The sequence below is a fragment of the Phacochoerus africanus genome, chromosome 8 (genome assembly GCF_016906955.1).
Source record: "Phacochoerus africanus isolate WHEZ1 chromosome 8, ROS_Pafr_v1, whole genome shotgun sequence".
In the NCBI taxonomy this organism is placed as follows: Eukaryota; Metazoa; Chordata; class Mammalia; order Artiodactyla; family Suidae; genus Phacochoerus; species Phacochoerus africanus.
Window position 1 is genome coordinate 79650429 of NC_062551.1, and position 16107 is coordinate 79666535.

Sequence of the window (16107 nt, forward strand, 5' to 3'; positions counted from 1 at the left end):
CAGCAATGCAGGATCCGAGCCACGTCTGCAACGCCGGATCGTTAACCCACTGAGCAAGGGCAGGGATCGAACCTGCAACCTCATGGTTCCTAGTCAGATTCGTTAACCACTGCGCCACGACAGGAACTCCTCTTTGTGCCTTTGAAGGCAGTCTACATAACAGAGAGAAGACAATTTATGGCTACTTGGGGTTGAAAAGTAGTTTAAAATTTTCTTTTCAAATTTCAAAGCATATTTTTATGAGCCTTTAAGTTTTAATCAGTATTCCTTATTGAAGTATAATAAAATAGAATTCATTTATTTTAAGTGTTCATTTTGATTATTTTTGTCAACTATATAGTTGTGTAACCTGGCATTAATAAGATACATCACCTTAAGGAATTGTCTTGTGGTTTAGCGGGTTAAGGAGTTGGTGTTGTTACTGTAGTGGCTTGGGTTGCTGCTGTGGCATGGGTTTGAACCTTGGCCTGGTAACTTCCACATGCCAAAAAAATACGAAAAGTTTCTTTGTGCCCTTTATAGTCAGTCTCTTCCCTTGACCTGGCCCTAGGCAGCCACAGATCTGTTTTCTGTCACTAAGGTTTTGCTTTTCTGGAATTTCATATTAATGGAACCATAAAATCTATAGCCTTTTGTTTTTGACTTCTTTAACTTAGCATACTGTTTTTAAGATTAATCTATGATGTTGTGTATTAATAGTTTGTCTTTTTATTGCTGAGTAGTACCCCATTCTGTGAATATAGCACAGTTTATCCATTTACAAGTTGAGGGTTATTTGGGTTTCAGATGGATAATGGTGCTCAGAACATTTGTATACCAGTTTTTGTATAGCCATATTTTATTTCTCTTCAGTAATAGTTTGGGAGTGGGTAAGCCTTTAAATTTAGTTGTAAAACTTATTAAAATTTTCATTAAAACAATTAGTTTTAACAAATTGTTCTCAAGTTGGCCAAGGGTTCTTTGAATTAATATTGGTTTGTTTAATCTTAGCCTCATTTACAACTGTTAAATTTCTTCAGACTGCATTCATAAAGTATTCAGTTTTCTATTTTAAGTAGTTCATTTTGCTGACCTAACAAATGAAACATTCCTAAGTTTTTATATACGTAACTTTTAATAAACCTGATAATTTAGGATTTTCTGTATTTTAATATATCTTTTTTTTTTGCTTTTTTTTAGGGCTGCACCCATGGCATATGGAGGTTCCCAGCCTAGGGGTTGAATTGGAGCTATAGCTGCTGGCCTACGCCACAGCTACAGCAACGCCAGATCTGAGCCACATCTGTGACCTACACCACAGCTCAGAGCATGCCAAATCCACTGAGCAAGGCCAGGGATTGAACCTGCAACCTCATGGTTCCTAGTCCGATTTGTTTCTGCTGAGCCACTACGAAAACTCCTGTTTTAATACATCTTAAATGGTATTATTTATAACCTTCATAAAGTTCTTAACATCTCCAACCAAAAAAACCTCAAGATCAGTTATTCAGTTACATGTTTTATTTTGTTTCATTTTTATTATTTTTTTGGGCCACATCCATGGTATGTGGAAGTTCCTGGGCCAGGGATAGAACCCATGCTGATCTTTAACCCGCTGTGCCACAAGGGGATTCCCACATTTTATTTATTTTAATTTTTTCAATTGTACATTTTAGATTGGAATCAGAAGACGAATCTATCATGTTCTTTAATATGGCAAATGTTTTTAAATATAGACACTAAGACAATAGTGTCTTTTAAATAAATAATAACTTATTTAAGAATAAGTTATTCCTAAATGTAATGGAAAATTAACAGTAATAATATTTAATTTAATAATACTTGATTTATTTGATCTCTATTAGATTCTAAATCTTTCTGGGGGATAAAAGACATTAATTATTTTACTATTGAGGCAGGTTGGAGGGTTTCCATCTCAACTGGTTAAGTTCACTATAAGGGAGAGGTTTTTTTGTTTTTTGTTTTTTTTGTTTTTGTCCTTTAAGGGCTGCACCAGCGGCATGTGGAGGTTCCCAGGCTAGGGGTCCAATTGGAGCTGTAGCTGCTGGCCTACTCCACAGCCACAGCAACGGCAGATCTGAGCTGCCTCTGTGACCTACACCACTGCTCATGGCAACACCAGATCCTTAACCCACTGAGTGAGGCCAGGGACCAAACCTGTGTCTTCATGGATGCTAATCAGATTTGTTTCTGTTGAGCCACGTCAGGAACTCTGAGAGACCTTTCTTGACAGGCACTGGAGACCTGGGGTTGTAGGCATCCAGACTGAATCTCCTGTCTTTGATACACTCAAGGGAGACTCCATACCCTTCTCCAAAGGCCTTAATCTTAAGAATCCTGGTCTAAGTCATGCCATTACTCAGTTTTCTTTCCGCTAAAGCTTCCATCTCCACTGAGATGGCCTCTGAAGTCCTTTGATTATTTGGTTGCTTTTAACCTATTGACTGTGTTACTTTGTTTTGAATTCTTTTTGTAGTAAGTGTTCCTGTCTTTAACTGTAACTTTTATAGATGTATTTAAATAATATCAATTAATACCAGGATTAGGACTCCCTTTGTCTCAAAACTTTATTTTTGCTTCTGTGGTCACAAAACTAAGTTCTTGCTAATGGGTTTCCACAATTACTTTGTTCTTCTGCATATGTTTTACTTTTGTGTATATAGGTCTATATTTAGCTTTTTTCACTTAAGGTGGTTATGATAGGCTCTTTTTCATATGGAATAATTCTACCACCAATTCCTTTTTATATCAAAATTTTAAATGTTATTCTTTATTACGGAGATACAGGTTTTGCTTATTATAGAAAAATCAAAATGTAGATAATCAAAAGGAGAAAATGAAAAAGCATCTCTATCCAGAGACAGTCACATCTTAGTGTATGTCCTAAAGAGAGCTGTTCCTAAATATTCATTGTATTTATACATGGGAAAAAAAGATGTTATTTCCCCCTGCCCTGTATGTGCTTTTACCTCTTAAAAGAAAAACATGGTGATATCTCAGTGTTGTACTTATGTGTCATAGTCTTATTCGTGGTTATACAGTAGTCTGTTGTGTGGAGATCACAGCACAGTTTGTTTAACTTTTGTTAATATGGGGTCCATTTGTGGTTTTCCTTCATATCGTGATTTCTCTGTGGAAACGTCTTTTTTTTTTTTTTTTGGTCTTTTCTAGGGCTGAACCCGCGGCATATGGAGGTTCCCAGGCTAGGGGTCTAATCAGAGCTGTAGCCGCTGGTCTACGCCACAGCATCAGCAGCGTGGGATCCTAGCTGCATCTGTGACCTACACCACAGCTCACGGCAATGCTGGATCCTTAACCCACTGAGCAAGGCCAGGGATCGAACCCGCAACCTTATGGTTCCTAGTTGGATTCGTTAACCACTGAGTCACAATGGTAACTTCCAGAAACATTTTAATATTTTGACACATATTCTTTTTTTGTCACTTTTAATCTTGATTTAATTTCAGACTTACAGAGAAGTTGCTAGTACAAAGAATTGCTTACCAAATTCACCGGTTCTAAACTTTTTGTGACGTTCTCTGGCTCTATGTGCATATTATTCTTCTTTCTTTCTTTTTTTTTTTTTTTTTTTTGCTATTTCTTGGGCCGCTCCCGAGGCATATGGAGGTTCCCAGGCTAGGGGTCGAATCGGAGCTGTAGCCGCCGGCCTACGCCAGAGCCACAGCAACGCAGGATCTGAGCCGCGTCTGCAACCTACACCACAGCCCACGGCAACGCCGGATCGTTAACCCACTGAGCAAGGGCAGGGACCGAACCCGCAACCTCATGGTTCCTAGTCGGATTCGTTAACCACTGGGCCACGGTGGGAACTCCTATTATTCTTATTTCTAAGCAATTTGAGAGTAGGTTGCATGCACCATGCCCTTTTGTTTTTTTACTGTTTCAATGTATATTTCTTTTTTTTCTTTGTTTTCATGGTTGCCCCTGCAGCGTATGGAAGTTCCCAGGCCAGAGATTAAATTTGAGCGACAGCTATGGCAATGCCAGATCTTTTAACCTGCTGCACCAGGCTAGGGATTGAACTCTCGCCTCTGCAGTGACCCATGCCACTGCAGTCATATTCTTAACCCACTGCACTGTGGTGGGAACACCTAGTATCTGTTTTTTAAGAGCAAGGATATTCTCTTATAGTGCTCTTATCAAATTTAGGAAATTTAACATTACATATAACATTTTAATTTTTTGCTTTTTATTTAAAAAAAATTTTTTTTTCAGCTGCACCTGCAGCATTCAGAAGTTCTCAGACCTGAGCTACAGCAGTGGCAACACCAGATCCTTAACTGCTAGGCCACCAGGGGATTCCAGCATTTAAAATTTTAACCTATAATCAACTTCCTAATTTGTCAGTTGTCTTGATATTGTCCCTTTTAGCAATTTTTCTTGTATAGGTTCTGAGCTATGATCACACATTGCATGTGGTTGTCACTCTCTTTGGTTAGTGTCCATTACTTAGCCCTTCATGTCATTGGCATTTTTATTTTATTTATTTATTTTTTTGTCTTTTTAGGGCCGCACCTGAGGCATGTAGAGGTTCCCAGCTAGGGGTCGAAGCAGAGCTATAGCTGCTGACTTACACCATAGCCACAGCAACACTGAATCTGAACCGTGTCTGTGACCTACACCACAGCTCACGACAATGCTGGACCCTTAACCCACTGAGCAAGACCAGGAATCGAACCCTCGTGGATGCTAGTCATATTCCTTTCTGCTGAGCCACGGTGGGAACGCCCACACTGGCATTTTTAAAGGGAAACAGACCACTTATTTTATAAAATATGTGTCAGTTTGAGTTTGTCCATTTCCTCATGAGTAGATTTAGGATTTGCATATTTTACTTGCCAGCTATCTAGCTAACTGGTCTATCTAGCATTAAAGTCCAGCCTTTCTCTTGACTGATTACAGTGATTAAATAGCTGGCAAGTCACTTAACTGTGTGGAGCTTAATTACCTAGGTGTGTAAAGTGTTTAAAATACTATCCTCTCCAAAAAACCCAAAAAACAAAAAACCTGTCCTCTTAGAGGTGCTGTGAAGATTCAGTGATAGTTTAACAAAGTGTTCACATATGTAAAAACTCAGGAGCTGTGTAATACACTTTATTGTCTTTTTAAAAAAACCAGCACAGTGACTGGGAAGTGTTCTGTGCACAGCTAATATTCTCTTCCTTAGCAGATGAGTAATATGCAGAACAAGTCATAGTGGTGCACTATGACCCAGTTTAGCTTATTCTGTTTTGTTTTTAAAAAACTCCTTTCATTGAGGTGTTTTCTCATATCTGGCAGTCTTTTACAGTTATCGATTGATTACATTAACAGGAATGAATGACACTGCTATCCATACAGATATTTGTAGTCGCCTTGGTCCAAAGGCATTTTGACCAAGATTTGAGTCTTCAGTAAATTCTGCATTAACATGCAATAGTCTAGATTTTTACAGATGTTAACGCATAAAATAATAGGAATCTCAGGTTCCAGAGTGTCCCCCATTTACTTTCAGCTTTTTTCCTTTTTTCTTTTCATGATATAAAAGATATTATGAAATTATTTAGGAGTAAGCTTCATGGCACAAATGAAGCAGAGATCACTAAGTGCCCTTAAATTTTGAGTACTTGGTTATTGAAAAAAATGTTTAGGTTTTAATTTGTAATGGTAAATTCTATGAAATGTTTAATTTGTTTTCTTCTTGTTTATGATGTCCTACTTTAATTCTCTAAGAATGTTGCTTTTGGAGTTCCTGTCGTGGCGCAGTGGTTAACGAATCCAACTAGGAACCATGAAGTTGCGGGTTCGATCCCTGGCCTTGCTCAGTGGGTTAAGGATCTGGCGTTGCTGTGAGCTGTGGTGTAGGTCACAGATGCGGCTCAGGTCCCACGCTGCTGTGGCTCTGGTGTAGGCCGGTGGACCCCTAGCCTGAGAACTTCCATATGCTGCAGGAGCGGCCCTAGAAAAGGCAAAAAGACTAAAAAAAAAAAAGGATGTTGCTTTTTGGCAATGTCCTTATTTTTCATACCACGATATTGTTTCATATTTTTCATGTGGACCAGAGTCCTCAGTTCTAGCTTGAGTTTGAGCTCTTTCATTTGAGGTCATTATCAAGGACAAGAACCAGCAACCCATGAGATACAACCTTGTTTTTTGGCAGGTTAAGTGGTGCTCTGGTGTACTCTTAGAGTAGATATAGTTTAAGACTTATCAAAACCTGTCTTACACATATAGAGTGAAGTTTTTTTGATCCTGTTGTGTACCCTAAACGGTGCTAAGTGATAGTGCTGCCTCTGTCTTGAGTGAATAATGACTATCTGTGACATACTTGGAGCTTAAATTTTACCTGAATATATTATGCTTGGATTTTGAAGGACCTTGCTCATCTAAGGTATCATACTCATTCTCTTTCCTTTAAATGTAGCACTTGTAACAGATGGAGATGTGAGGTAGCCTACTTTTTATTTATTGAACAATTTTACTTCTTTTTTTTTTTAAATCTCCCTGTGAAAGGGAAAGAAAGATTTTATAGCTTTGAGGGCTTGTTCATTCCAAGTAAATGGACAGACCAATACTGCTTTAGATCTAGCATTAAAAAAGAGTAGCTATATTTGTTTTCTGTAACAATTGATATAAATAGAAAGAAGGCTGTTTGCATTTAAAACATTGGGCCTCCATTTAGATGCCCCTTGTGGTGCTCAGGAATACATACATACTTGGATCTGTTTTTGATGCAGGGCCTGAATGACTAAAAATGAAGCCTTTTCTAGTCTATGCCAGGGTTAATTTTAGTGAAATATATTCCATTTGAATAGGGACTAGGGCTAAGAAGAGGTATGTGAAGGGTCTTTGCTTTTTACATGGCTTGGTTAACTGTTTTGTTGTCTTATTTTTTTAATTTATTTTTTGTTTTGTTATTTTATTGGAATTTTGACTCTGATGCTTCAAAGCTCAAGCTGGTGTTAGAGCTCAGGCAGTATGGATTGAGAGAATTGTTAGGGTTTGGCTGATTTTGTTTTCCTTTAGCCCATTATTTCTTTTTTAAATCACTTCTATGTCTATATTGTACATTCATTATAATTTAAAAGTGAAAGTTATGTATCTTAGTGCATACCTTTGAATTTCTTTGATTCTAACCCTAGCATATTGCTAAAGTATTCAATAAATGCTAGTGGTGTGATAGCGGTTTTATTGTTTTGTTAACGTCCTTTGTTTTAACTTGTCTTTTAATCTCTTCATTTTTTGTAGAGTATTATCCTGACAGTACCCTTATTTCTACTTACAGTGTATTATTTAAGTGGCAGTAATGGCAACATATAAATAATGGTAACATCTTTAATTATCATGTTTCTATAGCTAGCCTAAATTCTTGTATTCTTTCTCAACATTGGCAGAAAAATTTACTGGCATACAAAATACTCAATTTTCCTCCCCCCCTTCAAATTTTTTCTTATCGTAGTAAAAAATATATAGCATAAAATGTACCATTTTAGGAGTTCCATTCGTAGCTCAGCGGAAACAAATCTGACTAGCATCCACGAGGATGCATGTTCGATCCCTGGCCTCGCTCAGTGCGTTAAAGATCCAGCATTGCCGTGAGCTGTGGTGTAGGTCACAGATGAGGCTCGGGTCCTGTGTTGCTGTGGCTGTGGTATAGGCTGGCGGCTACATCTCCGATTCAACCCCTAGCCTAGGAACCTCTATATGCTGCTGGTGTGGCCCTAAAAAGACAAAAAAAAAGTACCATTTTAACCATTTTTAAGTGTACAGTTCAGTGTCATTAAGTATGTAATTATTCTCTTAATACATAGCTCAGTTTTGAAATTGGATTAAATCTTTCCTCTGTGACTCCTGACTTCCCTTCACAGTTTTGGAAATGTGTATGGATATTTTTAAACATATCTGGAAATAATTTCGAGTCTGCAGAATAGTTGCAAAAGTACTACTAGGAGCCCATATGCACCCTTTAACCAGATTTACCAGTTGTTAACATTATACCTTATTTGCTGTGTGTGTGTGTGTGTGTGTGTGTGTGTGTGTGTGTATATATATATATATTTGTTTGGTTTTTGTTTTTTTTAGGGCCATATCCACGGCATATGGAGATTCCCAGGCTAGGGAACGAATCTGAGTTGTAACCTCCATATGTCAGGAGTGTGGCCCTAAAAAGCAAAAAAAAGCACACACACACAAAAAAGAGATGACAATTAAATCCAATACATGGTCCCATATTTAAAAGCAGAAAAAACTGTACTTGAATCAGTCAACAAAACTGGAATGCAGATGTTGGTGTATGATATCAATGCTAAATTTCCTGAAGTTGATTACCATTTTATAATAAGAATGTCTGTGTTCGGATTTGATTTTTAATCATTTCTGTAGTAACAGCTTATTGTTTTGGTTACGTTATTGTTGTGTTGCTAATGGACACAAAGATTGAAAACTACAAATTGGTGATAAGGCAGAGTTCCTGTTGTGGCTCAGAGGAGTAAGAACCTGACTAGTATCCTTGAGGATACAGGTTTGATCCCTAGCCTCGCTCAGTGGGTTAGGCATCTGGCATTGCCACAAACTGCATTGTAGGTTGCAGATGTGGCTTGGATCTGGTGTCGCTGTGGCCTAGGCTGGCAGCTGCAGCTTCAATTGACCCTTAGCCCAGGGGCCCTAAAAAACAAAAGAAACTGGTAATGAGGCAAGTAATGAATATATAATAAATTCATTGCTGTTCTAAGGGCCTGAAATATTAAAGTTAGCTGAGTGAAAGTATTGTTCACATATTCTGTTACAAAACCAAATATTTTATTAGATAAGTTGCTTTCTCATTAATGATAAGTGTGCTATTAGCTGCATGCTTAATCTGTTGACTGACTTGTGAGTTTAATGCTGTGAGGGCACCAAAATTCAGTTACTGATTTCTTCAATTTTTCACTCCTTAGGGCAAGAGGATTATGACAGATTACGACCGCTGAGTTATCCACAAACAGATGTATTTCTAGTCTGTTTTTCAGTGGTCTCTCCATCCTCGTTTGAAAATGTGAAAGAAAAGGTGAGTTGGTCAAATCTTCTTGCCCTGAAAAAAAGGATTGTCATAGAACTTCTGTTAACTTGTTGTTAAATAGCTTTGGGGGCTTGTGGATTAATGCAAGTGTGTTTTAAAAAATGTGTTTTCTCTAGTGGGTGCCTGAGATAACTCACCACTGTCCAAAGACTCCTTTCTTGCTTGTTGGGACCCAAATTGATCTCAGAGATGACCCCTCTACTATTGAGAAACTTGCCAAGAATAAACAGAAGCCTATCACTCCAGAGACTGCTGAAAAGCTGGCCCGTGACCTGAAGGCTGTCAAGTATGTGGAGTGTTCTGCACTCACACAGGTGAGGACTGTGTGGAGCTCCATGTTTATTTATAGTTGAGTGTTTCTTAGCATTAGGATTCAAGTGTTTCTCACAGTGGTCTGCAGTACTCAAGAAAGCTGAGATTATAACCAGTTTCATAGTGTATATTCCTTTGTTAGAGGTCTCTGTGTTTATGGAGAAAAGTAATAGTTTCTAAGTAAAGCTTTCGTGTTGGCCAGCTCCCACGTTGTACTGAATCATTTGTGGTGGTTAGAGGTGGTTTAAAAAAAAATTTCAGGTGTACAGCTAAATCAGTCAGTTATACATATAAGTATATCCATTCTTTTTTTCCCATGTTAGCACAAATTTACGAGAGTATGTGAATGATTCCCCTCCTTCCCTCAGACTGAAATGGTCATCTAAATATATCTAATCTTTTCTTATCAGTAAGGACAATTGATGCTGTATTGTTTCTGGGGTAATTCACCTGGGATAGAGAATTAGTCACAATAATTGAGACTTTCATGTCAGAGAAAGCTGCCTTGGCCATTTCTCAAGCATGACTTTTTATATAGGGTTTCTATTATGTTTTTGGAGGCATTCTTTCCTTATGTGGTCCTCTCTTCTGTCCCTTTCTGAAGGATTTAATTTGAACTCTTCTTATAGTTTGACGGGAAACCTCAGATCCCGAGGATAGGGATCAGTGTTATAGTGTTTAGAGTGAGAGTTGTTATGTCCTTGTTAATGTGGTTTCATCTTTTCTTCCTTCATGGTGTCACTAACTAGTTCTCCCCTCTGAGCACAGTTCTGGGGGGAAAGAGTTATGGAAATAATTAGCAGCGAACTCTTTTATTCTACTGGCATTGATGCCTTGACATTTGAACAGTGAGCAACTGAGCTGAATTAAAATAAGGCAGGGCTTGGTAGCTCAGTGGATAAGGTTCTGGCGTTGTCACTGCTGTGGCTTGGGTCGCTGCCGTGATGCAGATTCAATCCCTGGCCCTGGAACTTCTGCGTGCTGCGGGTTGGGCCAAAAATAAATAAATCAATAAAATAAGCAGGGTTGAAAAGTAGAAATTTCTTGTAATTACATCAAATCTATTTATATTTCTCATGCTACTTTTTTTTGTCTTTTTTTTGCTATTTCTTTGGGCCGCTCCCATGGCTCATGCTACTTTTTTAGGTAACTTTTATTTTTTATTAAGTTAAGAAAAGCCACTATTGGATTCTTGGCTTTATATATATTAAACTAAATGGCATATATAGTTACGTATTATACATGTACTAGATATTTAGTATGTAGGGCCTACACATAATTTAGTAATCTCCAATTTAGCCCTGGGTTGGGATATGTAAAAATAAAACTTTTATTCTTAGCTGGCTATTTCACAGGATGACTTTAAAGCTAATTTCGTTTTCCCAAACTAGCAGTTTAGTTCCCTAGCAGTTTAGTTCTGTTGTAAAAGCAGATATTTAAAAGTTGAGAAGATTTTACATCTTTTCACATAGCACTGAAATTTTTTTTAAATGCCTGATGCTTCTGTGTTTTGATACCATACCCAGGAGAGAGAGAGTGTGTGTGTGTGTGTGTGTGTGTGTGTGTGTGTGTGTGTATTGAAGAAGATATATGTGGAACACTTTGGTCGGATAATTGTTGAATATCCCTGTCCTCTAAATACAGGTTGCTTTGGGGGGAAATGGAGGCAAGTAGGCCATGTGGACCCAATTGTAGGTCACTAGTGAAGCTTATTTTAGAGAATTGGATGTTTTCATATAAAGTTTTTTACAGTATGAACAGGTTTATATATAGTACAGCACTTTGCCAGAGAATAGAAATTTGAGAAGATCTTAGCAACTGCATTTTTCTTACCAGATTTTGAATTTGGAGAAATTAAAAGAGAAGATAGCAAATGGGGTCTCTGGTGCTGTTTGAGAGCTAGAACTTTTTAGGACTCCAGATTCTGTTTGTTGGTTCCTCTAAAACTGAATTCTTTATATAATCAGATAGTGTGATTAAAGCAAAGATTAGTTTTGTCTTGTAGGCAATTAGTTGATCTTTTGTCAATAAGCAAGAAAGGATTTTCTATTTATTAGGGATACCCTAGTTTCCAGTTGTTGTCCTTGTCTTTTTTCCCTGCATATAATTTATGTCTTTCCATCTTCCCTCCTTCCTTTTATGTTTGACAACCAGAGTTTGCTCCTAGATATGTAGAGAGAATTTGGGGGGAATTTTAACTTTTATTTAGCATTTCTACTTTGTAAAATAGACACAGAAAGAAGAAAACTTTTTAACTTCTTTGCTTCTTTTTAAGTGCTTATTGTTATTTCTCATTTGTTTTGTACCTAATGGAATGTGTGGGTACCAGTCCTCCAAGGTACTGTGGTGGGGATGGACAGGGTGGGGACACCTGGGGTAGTCTGGGGCTGGCACTTGTTATTAGAACTGTGTTCTGGGACTTTGGGGGAAATTTTTACTTGGGATCCAACTGACCTAAAGAACATGCAAAATTTCTTTGGGTGGTAAATCTATGGCTTCAGATTTAGGTGAGTTTAGGTGAGGCTATAGACCTGGTACCAGTACTGAGTCACCCTGTCCTGCTGGAGTTCTGGCTGAGGTGTAAGTGTATTTCTGCATCTTAATCCCTATAGGTCTGATAATATTCTTTGTTTTCACTCCATGCTTTACGCTCTGATACCCATGCAGACATCTAAAAGCATTGGATTGCTTGCTAAAACTCATTCTAGGATCCCATTCTTTGTTTTCCTATTGGGTGGTGGTTACTTGCTCTAATAACATTACTGAATAACTGAAGTGTATGCTGTTTCTAGAATCTGTTCTTTAAACTTCTTCCAGTTGGTACTGCTGAACAATTAACACTTTTTCCTAAATGTCTGAACCTTTTGTTCTGGGAACCTGGTTTACTCTGAAGTCCTGATTAATCTCCCATTCAGATATGTCATTGAATCTAGAAACATGTAGCATGCCTGTTAGTCTCTGCTATTTGTGTCCTTCAGTTATTCAGGGGGTGAATTCACAGAAGCCTGAAATAGTAATGAATTTACTTCTAAAATATACATGCCATTCTTTTCATTAGAAATACTAGGGAATTCTACAAGGGCTAATTATTCAATGCATGTATCTCGTATTTACATGTCCATTTTTCTGTCCTGGCATTATTTTCATTAAAATGTTGTAATATTAGATTTCAAAGTGTGATTGTTATAGAAGTCAACATATGGCCCTTTCATAAACATTGCTTTCTTGCTTGGTTAACCTTTTTTAAGGTAAGAAGTTTGTTTACTCTCCTGATAATGAGCTTAAAATCTACCTTTCTGGCAGTTATTTTTCTTAAGGCGCATTGCTTCTGTGAATTCAGCCCATTTAATCCGGACTGCTGTTGTATCTGCTGGTCTTTCTAACCCTCTAACCTGGCTGCTATTCTCTCTCCTCCCCTCTGTCTTGTAGAGAGGTCTGAAGAATGTGTTTGATGAGGCTATCCTAGCTGCCCTCGAGCCTCCGGAAACTCAACCCAAAAGGAAGTGCTGTATATTCTAAACTGTTTTCTCCTTCCCCTCTTTGCTGCTGCTTCCTGTCCCACTACTGTAGAAAGATCGTTTAAAAACAAAGGAATAAAACCATCCTGTTTGAAAGCCTCTGCGTCTTTTTACTCACCTTAGAGCAACGTCTGTATTAGTTTTTGATCAAGAATGCTATATCTTATAGAATATTTTTTGTGATCAGTAGTCAAGTTGGACTTGTTTAATTTTCTGCTGCTTGAGTTGCCTGATGCTCAGAGCTTTTTGGTTTGGATTACTGTTGCAAAAGGGAACTTGGTCTGGCATTAAGAATGTCCTCTTGGAGAAAATAAGAGTTTTAACACTTCTAGATCATAGTTCTAGATGGCGAAAATAACACAAACAACCTTTTACTCTTATGATCAATTGTTAATTGTAATTGCATGACAAAATTTATGGAAAAGGGGTGACCTACTAGTAGAGTGTAATGGGGAAGGGAGGATTCTTTTCTGGTTTTCCTTTGTGCAGTGAAACTTTGTGTTGCTATTGCTTTGGCTGTCTGTGCTGTAGTGGAGTATTTGTCAGTCTGGGGTGGGAAAGATATTGATGTACCTGCTACTGCTTTTTGAGATCATTTGTTACATTATCTTTTAAGAATAGCATCCATTTTAACGGTTGACTTAAGGTTTGTTAATGTTGAGATGTAAAGCTGCCATCTTTATATTTTCCTGCTTCTGATTTATTGTTGTGAGGGAAACATACAATTGTGGTTACCTTCAAATTTTGAAATTAAAAATATACAATTGTTTGTATAAATGCCTGATGAAGCTTTATTCCTGTTGCACTGACTGGCTCTGGTTTTATGTATGTATCAGGTGCCCTCATTTCTGCTTCCTTGAATCCCCTTGGCTCTAATTGGTGGGATAAAAGGAGTTCAGAGTGAATATTTTTCATGCAGCCACTGTAATTGCTCTCTCCATCTTTGCCTGCGCCTTCTGTATAATAAGGATGCCACTGCCCGGTGTCTGACCTCTTGGTCCTGTTCCATATCCAGCTGTTTCATTTGAATGCAGAGCTGCTTATTTGTTTTTATGTAAAGTGTTTCAGCAGCACATTACAAAACTCATGTTGAATGAGCAAATGATACATGTGCTTGTTTGCTTCTTGTGACATACATTGGTCTGCAAAAAGCTTTCTCAAAGGACCACTGTCTCACTCATGAACATCTGCTCCTCTGCTCCTGAATTGTTGGATCCTTCCAGTGCCCTTCCTGGACAAAACTTGGGGAAGTGAGATGATTGTGTTGAGATTCAGGGTTGTTTTTAATGTTTCATTCTTTGCCAACTCCTGGGGGTTTGAATGGTTTAAATTTGATCTTCAACTTTATTATACAGAATATCAGACTGGCCATTTTTTTCTTTCTACCCCTTTTCAGAAAGGCCTAAAGAATGTATTTGACGAAGCAATATTGGCTGCCCTGGAGCCTCCAGAACCGAAGAAGAGCCGCAGGTGTGTGCTGCTATGAACGTCTCTCCAGAGCCCTTTCTGCACAGCTGGTGTCGGCATCATACTAAAAGCAATGTTTAAATCAAACTAAAGATTAAAAATTAAAATTCGTTTTTGCAATAATGACAAATGCCCTGCACCTACCCACATGCACTCGTGTGAGACAAAGCCCATAGGTATGGCCCCCTTCCCCCCTCAGTACTAGTTAATTTCAAGTAATTGTGTATTGTCAGAAAAGTGATCAGTACTAGTTTTTGTTTTGTCGTTTCAAAAAAATTATTTTGTTTTGTTTAAAAGCAAGGCATGCTTGTGATGACTCTGTAACAGACTAATTGGGGTGGTTGAAGCTGTTCCCGGGTTCCACTCTGGAGAGTAATCTGGGATATCTAGGTTTTTTTTTCCCCCCTCTCCCCTTTTTTGTTTGTTTTTTTGGGCGGGGCAGTGTGTGTGTGGGGGTTTGTTTTTATTTAGTCATGTTTTTTTTAATTCATTAACCATTGGACAGCCCTTGAGGAGGACAGGTTGATTCCACATTCCACTTCCTAGATCTAGTTTAGAAAACATGTTCCCCATCTGGTGCTCTTAGGAAGGAGTATAGTAAACGCCTCATTTAATAATATACTCCTTTTTGAAAGTTGCCTTTTCTCTCCACCCTTGAGTAGGTCCAGTATTTGATGAAACTCATGAAAGTGGGTGGAACCTGTCTTGCCCCTCCTCTTTTCTAGGATGCACTATATATGTGACTGTGACTTTCAAGGAAATTTGTTTGCCATTTGCTAATTTTTTTTGAAGTTAATTTCTAACTTCTTTCACTGATAAATGAAGAAAAGTATTGCACCTTTTGAAATACACCAAATGGATTGAGTACGTAATTAAAAAACATTTTTTTTTTCCCTGTCAGTCATTGTCTTAATATGCTTAGCATAGACGTGCAGCTTAATGGTGTGAGATCTGGTGTTCCTAGAACACAGCTGAAGACCTGGTATATAGAGGAAATCCGAGGGGTGGTGCTAGAAGACAGATGTCTACGGATGATTCACATCCTCTTCCAAGTTATGAGGATGGAGACCTGCTTCATTAAGAAGCTGGGGGTGGGGTGGGGGTGGGGAGAACATTTAACAACATGGGGACCAGTCAGGGGAATCCCCTTATTTCTGTTTTGCATATGAGGAACCCTAGAGCAGCCAGTTGAGGCTCTCTAGTTTAATAAAACTCCTGGGGAGAGTCTTATGCAGACTCTTCGTAAGTGTTAATAGGGATTTTATCAGCTTATTTTGGTTGCAGTTTCCAATTTTTAAAAATGTTAGGTTATCTTCCCCACCTTCCCCAAATCCTAATTCTTGTAGATTTCATTAGTGTTGAACCAATGCTTTTCTCATGTCTGAATTCTTTGTATATGCATTCTTTTCAGATGTATTAAACAAACAAAAAACCCTTCACAAGCCAGCCTGGGGGTTGTTATTTTTCCCTCCGCCTCTTACTTTTTAGATATTTAGGAATGGGAACTTGGCTTTTATTCACATCAGTTTCTAACAAATTTTGGGATAAAGATATAATGTACTTTATTACTTTTCTGGAATTCAGTTTGAGATGATTTTTTCCCCTCTTTACATTCAGGTTTGTGCCTTCTCCCCTAAGTTTGGCAGGTAGCTTACAAACTCTTTTAATATCAGGTTGGTCCTTAGTGTTCTGGAAGCTCACCTATCATGTTGTTGGAATGGCAGCATACCTCCAATCCATCAATTATTTGGA

General features: G+C 38.1%; 1 protein-coding gene across 2 annotated transcripts in view; it reads left to right on the forward strand.

Annotated features, from left to right (window-relative positions):
- The window catches only part of CDC42 (cell division cycle 42), a 53306-nt gene extending 37512 nt beyond the window's left edge, over positions 1-15794 (forward strand). For both annotated transcript variants that reach the window (XM_047792362.1, XM_047792363.1), the window contains exons 4-6: positions 8937-9046; positions 9175-9372; positions 14285-15794. In XM_047792362.1, coding sequence (XP_047648318.1) covers positions 8937-9046; positions 9175-9372; positions 14285-14374 — 398 coding nt within the window. In that variant the 3' untranslated portion in view covers positions 14375-15794. The remainder of the gene's footprint in view (positions 1-8936; positions 9047-9174; positions 9373-14284) is intronic.
- The last annotated feature ends 313 nt before the right edge of the window (positions 15795-16107 follow it).